The sequence below is a fragment of the Ascaphus truei genome, chromosome 4 (genome assembly GCF_040206685.1).
Source record: "Ascaphus truei isolate aAscTru1 chromosome 4, aAscTru1.hap1, whole genome shotgun sequence".
Lineage (NCBI taxonomy): Eukaryota > Metazoa > Chordata > Amphibia > Anura > Ascaphidae > Ascaphus > Ascaphus truei.
The window spans coordinates 41996138-42009779 of record NC_134486.1 but is presented as its reverse complement, the minus strand read 5'-3'; the positions used below and the strand labels follow the sequence as shown (position 1 = coordinate 42009779).

The 13642-nt window shown below is 42.3% G+C and overlaps 1 protein-coding gene across 1 annotated transcript in view; it reads left to right on the top strand.

Annotated features, from left to right (window-relative positions):
- KCNK2 (potassium two pore domain channel subfamily K member 2) overlaps window positions 1-12814 on the top strand; it is a 118389-nt gene extending 105575 nt beyond the window's left edge. The window contains exon 7 of the mRNA XM_075595622.1: window positions 8389-12814. Coding sequence (XP_075451737.1) covers window positions 8389-8706 — 318 coding nt within the window. The 3' untranslated portion in view covers window positions 8707-12814. The remainder of the gene's footprint in view (window positions 1-8388) is intronic.
- The last annotated feature ends 828 nt before the right edge of the window (window positions 12815-13642 follow it).

Below are 13642 nucleotides of genomic sequence, written 5' to 3'. Positions count from 1 at the left end.
AGGGGAGACGGGGGAGACCAGAGAGAGGAGAGACGGGGGGAGACCAGAGAGAGGGGAGATGGGGGGAGACCAGAGAGAGGGGGGCAGGGGTGACTGACTGACCGGGGCAGGGGTGACTGACTGACCGGGGCAGGGGTGACTGACTGACCGGGGCAGGGGTGACTGACTGACCGGGGCAGGGGTGACTGACTGACCGGGGCAGGGGTGACTGACTGACCGGGGCAGGGGTGACTGACTGATTGGGGGGGGGGGAGGTACCTCTGGTGTCACACATACTCCCATACACACATACACATTCTCCTATATATATACATACACACACACACACACATACATACACACACACACACACACATACATACATACACACACTCCCACATACATACACACACTCCCACATACATACACACTCCCACATACATACACACACTCCCACATACATACACACACTCCCACATACATACATACACACACACACACACACATATATACACACCTATATACACACACAGGCCGCGACCAGCACCACCACGCTCCCCCGCCCATCTCCTGCTCCGCTCCCACATGAGGGGGCTTCCCCCGCTCCCATCACCCGGCGCGCTCTCTGACGCGGGACCGGGGGGAAGCGGGGACATGAGGGGGCATCCCCCGCTCCCATCACCCGGCGCGCTCGCTGACGCGGAAGCGGGGGGGGGGAAGTGGGGACATAAGGGGGCATCCCCTGCTCCCATCACCCGGCGCACTCTCTGACACGGGACCGGGGACAACCGGGGACATGAGGGGGCATCCCCCGCTCCCATCACCCGCCGCGCTCTCTGACACGGGACCGGGGTGGGAAGCGGGGACATGAGGGGGCATCCCCCGCTCCCATCACCCGGCGCGCTCGCTGACGCGGAAGTGGGGGGGGGGGGGAAGCGGGGACATGAGAGGGCATCCCCTGCTCCCATCACCCGGCGCGCTCTCTGACGCGGGACCGGGGGGAAGCGGGGACATGAGGGGGCATCCCCCGCTCCCATCACCCGGCGCGCTCGCTGACACGGGACCGGGGGGAAGCGGGGGGGGAAGTGGGGACATAAGGGGGCATCCCCTGCTCCCATCACCCGGCGCGCTCTCTGACGCGGGACCGGGGGGAAGCGGGGACATGAGGGGGCATCCCCCGCTCCCATCACCCGGCGCGCTCGCTGACACAGGACCGGGGGGAAGCGGGGACATGAGGGGGCATCCCCCGCTCCCATCACCCGGCGCGCTCGCTGACACGGGACCGGGGGGAAGCGGGGGGGGGGAAGTGGGGACATAAGGGGGCATCCCCTGCTCCCATCACCCGGCGCACTCTCTGACACGGGACCGGGGGGGGGGGGGGACATGAGGGGGCATCCCCCGCTCCCATCACCATAACTGCGGGCAGCAGGAGCACCGGGGAGGGGAGGGAGGTGGAGGAAGGCACAGATAATACTTACTGTGTCCTCCATCCTCCATGGGAAAAAATGGCCGCTCGTTGGGGGCTGGCTCATATAGAGCCTGGCCGCGCGCCCACAAAGCCTGGGAGCGCGCGCCAATCATCTGTCAGGTAGGGGGGAGTTTTTTTTTTTTTTTCAGCCAGCGCGAGCAGGGAAATTTCAGCGCGAGCAGGGAAAATTTAAAAAACAAAACACGTGTGCTGCTTGGGCCAATAGTTACTCGCCCGGGGGTTAAATCCACCCGCCCCGGGCGAGTAAATGTATAGGATTGTCGAACACTGTATATATATATATATATATGTAGAGGTATCAGTACCGTGTTAGCCGAGCTTCAATAATCAAAAAATAAATAGATGATACCGTTCTGTGGCTAACGAAATGCTCCCATCCGTGCGAGCCCTCGAGACACACCGATCTCCTCCTCCGGCGATGCCACAACGAACGAAGCAAGGATTACCCAAAAACAGTGTCTCTTGGAATGTCATCCGCGCTGGTCCCTCCCCCGGTGTGGATGAGATTTATGGCTGCAGGTGTCAAAGGGTAACCGAAAGCAAGTGAAGAAAGAGTGCGCATGTGCATCAGTGTGAACAAAAATGAATGGAGAGCCCACAGCACAAACAGTGCTCCACACAAGGTGTGTGTGGAGTGAGAGGGGATATAAATGGTGTGGGTGGGTGTGGAAATGTGAGAGTTTGTAGCACAACTAAAAGTGTGTGTGGATACTATGTGGTCCCTATTGGTCTATAGGGATGGAAAAATAAGGAGTATTAGTATGTGTGAGAGACAGCTGTGTGTGCATACATATAGCACAGTATGTACATACATGGCCTTTAGCGCTCATGGGAAGAGAGTTCGCTAGTGTCAGTAATGACTCATAAAATTTCGATCTCTGTTTAGGCCACTGCTAAGTGTCCCGAACCGTTGCATAAATTTGTATTCATGCAACCGTCTCTCTTTCGGGGTTTTAAGATTACCTTTGAGTATGGCAACCCTCAGATCGTTCATCTTATGGCCAGAGTCAGAGAAATGTTCACCAACAGGACTGTCTCTTGTTCCGCGTGTGATGCTGTGGCGATGCAGGTTCATTCTCTTGTTTAGCCCCTGTCCTGTCTCACCTATGTAGTAGCAGCCCCCTGGGCATTTCATGCACATGATGAGGTACACGACATTGCTGGAGGAACAGGTGTACCCTCCTCTGATTTTGTATTCCCGATTCGTGTGGTATTTGTATTGTGTCCGCTGTGTAGAGCATTGCGCAGGTTTTGCATCTTGGGTCCTGGCATGGTTTTGTCCCGCATTCAGTTGTACTGCTGAATACTTTACTCCTCACCATAATATTCTTGAGATTATGGGGTTGTCTGTATGATAATAAGGGTGCTTCAGGGAAGACCTGTTGCAGTCTTGTATCTTCCTGGAGGATGGGTTGTAGTTTCCTGGCGATCTTGCGTAGGGCTCCTAGGTGTGGGTTATATGTGACCACCAAAGGTACCCTGTCGCTTGTCTCCTTCTGTTTGTATTCAAGGAGATCACTTCTTGGTATTCTGGTGGCTTTGTGAATTTGCTGGTCTACAATTCTGTGGTTATATCCACGGTTTATAAAGTCTGATCTCAAGGCTTTAATCCGCTGGTCTCTGTCTGCTGTGTCGGAGCATATCCGGTTGTATCGTATGGCTTGACTGTAGATGGTTGCATGTTTGGTGTTTGGTTACTGAAGGCAAGTGAAGAGGGAGTGTGTATGTGTATCGGTGTGAGTGGAGATGAATGGAGAGCCCACAGTGTGTACGGTGGTTTACCCAAGGTGTGTGTGGAGTGGGACTGTTCATTTTTATTCACACTGATACACATACACACTCTTTCTTCACTTGCTTTCAGTAACCATTTAACACCTCTAGCCATAAAACACATCCACACCGGGGGAAGGAACAGCACAGATAACATTCCAAGAGACACTGTTTTTAAGTTTACCTTTTGCTTCATTCATTGTAACATCGCCGGAAGAAGAGATCAGTGTATCTCGAAAGCTCGCACAAATAAAAGCATTTCGTTAGCCACAGAACGGTATCATCTATTTATTTTTTGATTATTGAAGCTCGGCTAACACGGTACTGATACCTCTACATACATATATATATATATATATATACATATATATATATAAACATATATATATATATATACATATATATATATACATATACATATAAAACATAATACTGAGTTAAGTTATGGTGAGTAAAAAAAGTGACAAAAACCCTCCACAGGAAAGCAAATATGCAAATATAGCTGTATGCTCATCTGCATGTCTTAGGCAGGTCTGCAACCCCGCCTTTCCCCATTATCACCCAGCATACAGCACTTCCACTGCAGCAAGGGATTGTGGGAAATGACATGCAAATGAGCACACAGTGTCACTTTTTGCCTCAATAACCATTTTTAACAACATTCCCTATAGGCTTAAGCTTGCTGCATGGTCACAGCTTTGAGCACAGCCAGGGTTAAGGTGCATACCCAGAAAACCACCCACAGACAGCTGTTTCAACCTTGATGGGTCTCATCAGTGTGGGGTTGATTTTCCTGGGAATGCAAGAGAGGCTATGGGATAGGCTAAACCATAATACTGAGTTAAGTTATGGTGAGTAAAAAAAAGTGACAAAAACCCATAACTTAACTCAGTATAGGGAACCATGTTAAAAACGGTTATTGAGGCAAAAAGTGACACTGTGTGCTCATTTGCATGTCATTTCCCAGAATCCCTCGCTGCAGTGGAAGTGCTGTATGCTGGGTGATAATGGGGAAAGGCGGGGTTGCAGACCTGCCTAAGACATGCAGATGAGCATACAGCTATATTTGCATATATATATATATATATATATATATATATATATATATATATATATATATATATATATATATACATATATATATATATATACATATATATAAAACGTAGTATTCAATAATATAGTCCATTCATCTCTATGAGAAATAATCTTTCATTGATAGATAAACAAGGAATGCATGTTTTCCCATATGGTCCTGGTCTTTTTAATAGCCCAGTTATTTGGGGAAGTGTTTTGCATGTAACAATTGCTTTAGGAAGAGGTTTTGTACACACTATATATAGTCCTGTTAGGTCTTGTCCATTTCTATGCCTCTGATGAAGCGCCGATTGTAGCGTGAAATGCATTAGGCAATATTTTTTTATTGTCAGCCCAAGATGTGATTGAATAGATTACCGCCGTCTGAGATATGGCGTTTCTTCAGCGTTGAGTGACACAGACCAGAGGCTACTACATTATGGGGCCCTGGCACTCCAGGGGCCCCACAACATAGTAGCTACTTCAAAAAATGCCCACACGTTTTTGTAGGGGAGATCGCATCCTGCTTTCCACTTTTCCCCTTCCGTCATCAATGATGGAGTGAACGTGTAATGGCGAGTGCCGGGACCCCTGGCACTCAAAGGGTTAAGGACCAGAATCCCTTTTTGGGTTTGATCAATTCTATACATGGAAGTGGAGGGAATCCCAGTGCATGGTCATGCATAGTTATTCTCCCTAGAGATCCCTGGTTAGGGAGATATTTCCTTTTTTTTTTTTTTTTTTACTGCTTTAATGGCCTCCAGTGACCAGCTTCTATTAAGCCAATTTGTAGTCACAATGTGATTGGACACATCAATATTTTGTAACATATTTGGGGGGAAATGGAAAAGTCCAATCGCTGCCAGAATTATCTCACCAGTAAGACTTCTTTGCCCATTTTTAAATTGCATAATGATCACTACAAACAGGGTCTCCTTAGACAATGACCAGTATAATCATGTACCAAGAGATTTTTCAGTAAAAAAACTAATATATACAGTATACATGCATATATATATATATATATGTGTGCAGTATAGCAAGACTTAAAAACCTTTATACTTCATTACACTTTAATAAAAGAATAACAGTGTGAACATGTGACAACAAGTTTTAACAATTGCATTCCCATAATTCACTATTAGCTTAAAAGTGAGTTTCAGCCTGAACATTTGCATTAAACTGTTGAAGCAACTGTCCTGCATGTAACAGAAGCAAGTTGGCCACTGGCCACTAACAAACCCTTCGCAACCTTGGTTTGGCCCAATGGCAATTAATCGAAGAGCCCTGCATTAGAGCGGCCCTGTAAATGAACGAGTTTGGTTGTTTAATAAAGTGGTGAATGTATGGTAGGATGATTCCATTGTTCTTCATTTGATGCTGCACTTTCAAATAAAAATACAATAAATAACTTGTTGTGGTCATCTAGAGGACCATTCATTTAAAAAATAACTGAAGCTAATGGCTCATTGCGTTGACAGCCATAGTCTTTGGTTGTTTTTCTGTGCATGTTTATTTGCTTTGTGAATTATCTCTGTAGAGCAAGTTTATGAACTCATTACAAGTAGATGGCTTCTATCAGTCTGTCCAATATTCTAAATTAGGTTAGGAATACTTATAAGAAAACTGTTCCTAAGGCTTAGCAAGTTTTTTAATTGAAGGCCTAATAGATTCTACATTAAAAAATGTCATTTATTTAAGTGCTTCCATTTGAAAAGTACTTAATTTCATAGCATTACATGAATTAGCTTGTTTGTGCAGAGTACATTTAAAAATAGAAAAATAATACATTTTAACATCATGAAAGCAGTTGTAATTCTTTGTCCAGTGCACAATAAATCTTCCGATTTTAATAGTATTTGAAGGGATAGGCAGTCTTTTCAGTACTACACCACTTCACATTGTGAAATTATAACATTGATCATCATTGTGAGTACCCTGGCATCAGGATTATATACAGCTTTTCACAGTGGATCTTGTATCTCATTTCCTTTACACTGTGAGTGGGCTGTACTTGTTCAATACAACATCATTTAATTAATTGTCTTTACTAAGAATCTGGGCACACAACACATTTGCTAATGAAACAAACTGTTCTTTAGTAGTGAATAGAAAAGGGATTACAATAATAAAATGTAATTAGTAAAATATATATTTTTACTAAGGCATTTTTAAAGGTACCTCGTATGTTAATTTGCAGTATATATTATGGGCACTGTCATTTTAAATCACTAAAATACTTCAAATGTCATGACAGAAATTATGTAAGTTTGAAAACACATCACCACAAAAGCTATTAACAAACTTTGCATTTCGTATTTTTTGCCAGATGAATGCATAATAGCACCCTGACGGTTAGGTACTTTACCCAGTAAGAATGGAGGCAACTGTAAATAATGCATATATTGATACAAACTATTAGAACATGTGAATTAAAAAAATCAGCTTTTCCTATCACTGTATTTAGGCACTTATTAAAATGTGTTATAGTCAAGTTTGGCAGTGCAAAGAGTTGAAGAGAGTGAAAGAAGCACATGTCATGTACAGCTAGTATTTTGTTAAAAAGAGAGTCCAGAGAGCATTAGAAAAAGGAGAGAAGCCGGGATTAAGTGGGGGACAGATAGGTCGGAAGGGCTGGCGCTATTAAATAATTCAGATATGGGTTGGTGGTCAAGGTCATGAGCAAGTGGAGATATGGCAGGGGCCATGGTTAGGAGAAACGTCTCCAGTGGCCAAGAGAAGGAGGGCGAGAGGAACACGTAATAGCATTTGCTCTTATGTGGAGGTGGTAGTGGCAGATGGGAGCGCAAAATAGCAGCGGAGTTCATGAGTGCAAAGAAGGGGTGAGGGAAGAAGAGAGGCGGCGGATTTGTACAGTATGAAGAAAGGAAAGTTGTGAGGTAGGTTAACGATAGAGAAAGTGTTATTGCAGAAAACTAAAGGAAAAGAAGTGTGAGCATACTGGAGGATGGATAGTTAGGAAAGCAAGGTTTAATGATTGTGGGGGGGAAAAGGAGAAGTATATTGAGAGTGAATGGTAAATGAAAGTGGGGGAGGGTAATGGTGCAGGACAACAGGTGTAGAATATTAGTGGTACAGGAGTGAGCACAGAGCAAGCTGTCCAGAAATATCCTCATGTAAAAAGATGCTGTAGGATCCAGACAGATTGAAGTCCACCTCCTGTATAACTCCAGATACACATCAAATATTCACACTTTAAACTATGAACACTTTAAGGGCTGGGACCCGCTGCGCCCGGTGGTGCGGGCGGCCATGTGAGCGCTACTCGCCATTGCCTTGTAGCCTCACGATCCGGTCCCAGTCCCTCCTCACTGCCAACTGACTACGTACTGTGACACGTCAGCCAGCAGGGGATACCAGAGAATTGTGTTCCCGTGCGGCGACGCGTCACATGGTACGTGAGTCAGCCAATGGGGAGGAGGGGAGGGAAGGAGCTAGATGGGAGGCGTCTTGGGCGGGGAGCAGGGAAGGAGCTGCAGGTTAAAGTGTGTGTGTGTATATGTATGTATGTGTGTGTATGTATGTGTATATGTGTGTGTGTGTGTATGTATGTTTGTGTGTATGTATGTGTGTGGGGGGGTGGACGGCACCACGATCAGATCCCGCCCCCCTCCCTCCCACTCCCGCCCCCCTCCCTCCCACTCCGGCTCCCTACAGACCGCATATCGCGGTCTGTGTCTGTCAGCGCCCCGCCTGTCTGCAGTGCGGGCGTGCTGACTGAGGGAGCAGGGCCTTAGCCTAACAGTGCAGTGTCAGCCCTGCAATGCCTTGCCCCCCCACCAGGTTTGAACTTATACTGCTAAAACATCACATGACCAGCCCTAATAGAACAGATCTCATTTGCACATTATAGGCTGGGCAAATGGCTCCAAGGAAATTAAGGTGAAGCAGGCTAACGCCAGATAAACAAACAGTTGATCTAAGCAGGAAGTAAATCAGTTCAGAGAGTAGTTAAAGATGAATCAGCTGCATTTTGTAAAGTGAAATGTTTATCAACGGTTTAATGTAAACAAAAACGTAATTACAGTACATTTTGTTTGTCTTTACTGCAGGTAGGTGAGTTCAGAGCACATGCTGCTGAATGGACAGCAAATGTCACAGCAGAGTTCAAAGAAACCCGGAGACGCTTAAGTGTGGACATTTATGATAAGTTTCAACGGGCTACCTCCATTAAAAGGAAACTGTCTGGAGAACTCGGAATAAGCCCTAGCCAAGAAATGACTCCTTGCAGGAGAACATTGTCTGTGAACCATCTGACCAATGAGAAGGAGACAATGTCTTCTCTGACTAAATGTGACAGTATTTATCTGAATGGTTTGACTCCGCAATGTGCCACTGAAGAAATCGCTGTCATTGAAAACATTAAGTAGCACTTTGTCTGATTCCATCTTCACTGAGATACTACATTAGCCATCATTTTAAATATGATAATTAAGACTACCAGCATTTAAAATATGTGCATGAGCTCAGAAATAAACATATAGGGATGGTCAGTCAGTACCATTTAAAATCTTAAATATGAATAGAGATTTATATAAAAAAAAATGTCTAAAGTGACTACTGAATTCAAAAATGTCTGATGCCTTTCTGTGCCCAGACTGTTTATTTTTTCTAATGTGCCATAAAACCCACAAAGTTATATAATTGTACTTGTAAATACTCTTGGTATAACTTTGAGGAATTAATCGGAATTAATTCAGGATCTGACTGGTCAATAGAATGGACCATTTATGGACTACATTTTTGTAAATGGAGAAATAATTGTGATGCAGCCTTTAACCTAAGAAACTTTTATCAGTGCCTTATATTTTAAAGACACAGAACCTCCATAGCTGTTTTATGTTTGTCGTTTTTGGGCCCGAGGAATGTATTTCATTGGATTGTTCATGCCGCCTGAAGATCACATGTAAAAGGTGCTCCTGGGCAGTGCACTACAGTAGTTAAGAAAGTTACATCAAAGCAACACTCCCCGCCGTAACTTCAAGGCACTGCAGTTACAAGCCTTTCAAAAATGTTTCCTGGGAATTTTTTTGTTTCACTCAAATCTGAAGGACTGGAACACATATCCCATATTCGGTTTTGCAAACTTCTGGGGCACTTTAGGTATTGAAAAATTGAAATGCTACATATATAATCCAACATACCAAAAAGTGCAGTCAGTACATATTGTTAGGGTGTTACAAAAAATGTGAAAATGGTATCCATAGGAAGTGCAGCATGGGCTGGAACACCGGAGCAATATCTATTGAACATAACACTGTTATTCTGTTGAAAGATATACGCTTGACTTATCTTTTATTTTGCCCTGGTACTGCAAGACACAATTTTTTTTTTAATGTTTCAGTTTTTGCAATGCCATGCAAAGGATCTTTACTATGCGAGAGAAAAAGATCAACGGATGCAAGAAACTCGTGCAAATAAGTACAGTATACACAGAAGTAAAATAGTTGCAGTGATTGTAACTACGATGCTACATTTAAAGGTCTCAAACACTGGTGTCTGTGCCTGGGAATAAAAATGTAAATGACACAGAAAGTTTTTTTTCCCGCAATGTGTTAATTTGATTAAATTATCTGTAAATATGCATGGTTTAAAGCAATGGTTAAACTTTTTATGACGAGTCATATTTTACATTTGCTATAAGTTAGTATTAATGTATAATGTATTAAAAGCAACAAGGATTTCAAATTAATTTCAGTTGGGAAGCACTGGCCAACTAGCAAGACAAGAAGGTGGCGCTTATTCAATAAGTACCAACCAAGTGACCAATCGCACCATGAATATTCCCATTCAAGTCAAAGGGTGATGTGACTGACCACTTCATGGCCTTCTGAATAAACCCCCTTCATCTGTTAGGTGCTAAATGCTTTGAAGCATTTGATGTTCAGAGCAATATCCCAGAGGCAATATCCAAATGTATGCAATCTTTCACTAACACACAAAGTCTGGCAACTTTTTTGGAAGAGGAATGTGGAGGACTGTGCAGATGGATATCAACTTAATGGAGTAGTAAGCTAAGTGAAGGAAATTACATGACTGTTTTAAAATAACAAACGTGATTTGTGGTGACATAGGAAAATAGGAAGGATAAAATATTTAGTGTAGCAGGAAGGATTGCTAGATAAAAAGTGCCGTGCAGCACTATTGCTAAATAAAGTAATTAGTGTAATTAACTATTTAAAAATGTAGGTAACATATTTATTTTATTTAGCTAACACATGCTGTATCAAACACACTCTACCAATAGATCAGTTTAATAAATATCAGTACTCTGTTGGTTTACATACTGTAGAATTCTGTTACTGGTTTATTATGTAGTATCTAATTGCTGAACTGATCAGTGGAAATACCCCAAAAGATTATATCAGGCATGAGCCCCTAGCTCAGTTCTCAACAAGCCAATTTACTCACATTAACATGTATACCAAGTAATTTAACTCGAATTATCAATAAGGCAACTGCTGATGGTCCTTGTACACAGAACTTGATCCAGCTTGGATTAGATAAATTCTGAAAACAATAAATGCTTTATTGCTTTCATCATATTCACCAACATTTCATTCCTCCTTAAAAAAGATCCAACACCAAGTTGAAGTTATGTTGGTCCCGATTGACAAATAATGCATCTGCATCACAATATGAAAACCTGACTGATTGATCCAACACTGTTATAAAAGCATAGGCATAATTAAATCTGGACGCTTATTGAAATCAGTTCGGTTTGATTAGCAGCATTTAAATCTAGAATATTTGGCAAAACAATGCATTATTAAATTGGTAAAAATGCATTTATTAATGTCTGATAAAATGTACTGTACTGGAATAGCAGAAGCAATATCTTGCAATCAGTAAAATGTAATGACAGTAAGCCCCAGTATATAGGCTCCTAATCCATATGTTGTGAAGCCGTCTTCCCTCTAGAGAGGAGCACAGTTCAGTCGATGGCAGTAAAATATTCTTCAGCAGGGGAAGACGGCTACACAAAGCCATGGTGTGGAAAGCAAACTTTTACACTCAATGTGCCAGTCACATGACATATTCATGTCACATAACCCTAAAATCAGGCCATACTGTATGACACATTATATATGGCCATTTTGCTAAATTCTGGTGAAAAACTGCAAATATTTACTACAACAAGTTCTCTCTAAATCTTTGTGAAGACGCGCTATTTAAGAGAAAATCTTGAAAAAAAACATAGAGCACATTTGAAGATATTAGCACATCCCTATTAGCTATGTTATCTTTGTTATATAACATTTTACAGGGCCGGCTGGATCGCGGTGCCATTGGTGCCACTGCACTGAGCCCCGTGCTTACACCGGTCCCGCATTCTCACCCACAACAATAAAAACGATTACCGGTAGGAGAGCACGGGGTCTCTGTAAGTGTCTATTACCTTGTCCGGCGGCATCTCCCTGTCCCGCTATCATGTAGATGGTGTTGCGTTGCCATGACAATGTGACATCACATGGCATCACAACGTCACGTTGCCATCACAACTTGATGCTGCATGGTGCTGCATAGCCATGGCAGCGTGACGCTGAGTCAGCTTGTGAGGAGATACTGCGCAGCTCAAGGTAAGAGGCCCTGCAAAAGCCCCACTCACCAAGCCCTATTTAGCTAATCATCCAGTTATGAAGCATGAACTGAATTGTTTATTCTATTTACAAGAGCGAATGAAGAATGTATTAGTAATACCGTTACCTTTATATTTATTCCCTGAAAGTTTGTCTTTAGGCAACCAGACCAACATCACGGCAAAAATGTTGTTAATAAACAGGCAGAGGAAAATATTAACAAATTTACATTGTGTACAAAATCCTCATCTATGTTTAAAATACTGTACTTATTTGATACAAATTGTATTGCTGATGCATTTACTTTGAAAATGCTCACAGCATAAAATATAAGTCCATAAATGAAATAGTGTAGGTGGCATTGTATAATTATGCTTACTTTTGAGGTTGTCACCTTATCAATGTTCTTTATAAATGTAGACCAATGTACATTTCACAGCTGCAGACAGAAAGCCTTTTTATATTCACCTGACCTACACATATCCGTTCTGGACGATTCTGTAAGAGTAGCATAGCTGGCAATATAGAGAATGCAGGCACACCAGTTGTTTTACCAAATGATTGACATGTTATTGTATTGGACATACCAGGGCACCCGCAGATGGTCCAATCACAGGTCTACAACGTTGGCTGCTATATACAATACTGTACTGCATTTGCTTTTGCCATTTAAAGCATGGGCAGATCTTTGATGAATGTTGCAGCACCAAGTTTTGTTTTTGCTCATATGACCTTGGATTTACACTTGCCCTAATATTTATTTTCACTGTGAGCCTAGTAGTACCCTGTTTTCTTTCTCGCTGCTGTTCTTTCGTTTCTGGTTACCGGTTTTTGGGGGCTGTTGGACATTGCCAAAACAAAATAGAAAAATAAACATTTTTTTTTTTTAAACTTTGAACAGATATAATATGAATTTATTTAACCGCCTGTTTGAATGGAGTCACCAAAGGTGAACAGATTGTTTTTCTAGTCTAAGCATCAATCACAGTAAGACAAATAAAAAGGATGTTTACTTACCATAATTGAAGTGTCAACTTTGCATCTGCCCACTGCACATTTTGTATCACTATATTTGTAGTAAGCACTATGTATAAAGTATGTAACACTGGGGTATTTACAAGTTGCTAGGGTAGAGGCACAATGAAACCAGACATTTAACTTGATGGTAAGGGATGTATTTAATTATAAATTTACCTGATTATTATCTTGCATATAATTCAATGGATACGTGGTTAATATTGAGCACACATCTCTACTAATGTGCTTACAGTAACACACATTAGGTTTCATTCTTTACCCACTTTGCTACTATGGCCCAATGCACCATAATAAGCATCTTTAGGTGAAAACAAAGCAATTTAATGTTGATAATGACTTTTCTTAAAAATGTATGAGAATATCAATATATTTGCCATTTGGTCATGCACCAAGTGATTGTTTAATCTCTTGATTGCTTCCGAAACCAACCCTAAAGAATGGAAAAGATTGAACCGAAAAGGATGTGTAATCAACAAATTATTTTTCAATTTTCAATTTCACACATTGCTTTCCCCTCTTTATCAGGGAGGGGATGCTATAACTTCAGTTGTATGGATTATGGCTTTATATTATATCTGCAAAAGGAACATTACATTTTTCACCTTATCGAACATATTGGTCTGCAGGTTGTAAAATGTTTAAAGCAGATTCTTACATACATATTTATGATCAACCTTGTAGTGCTTCT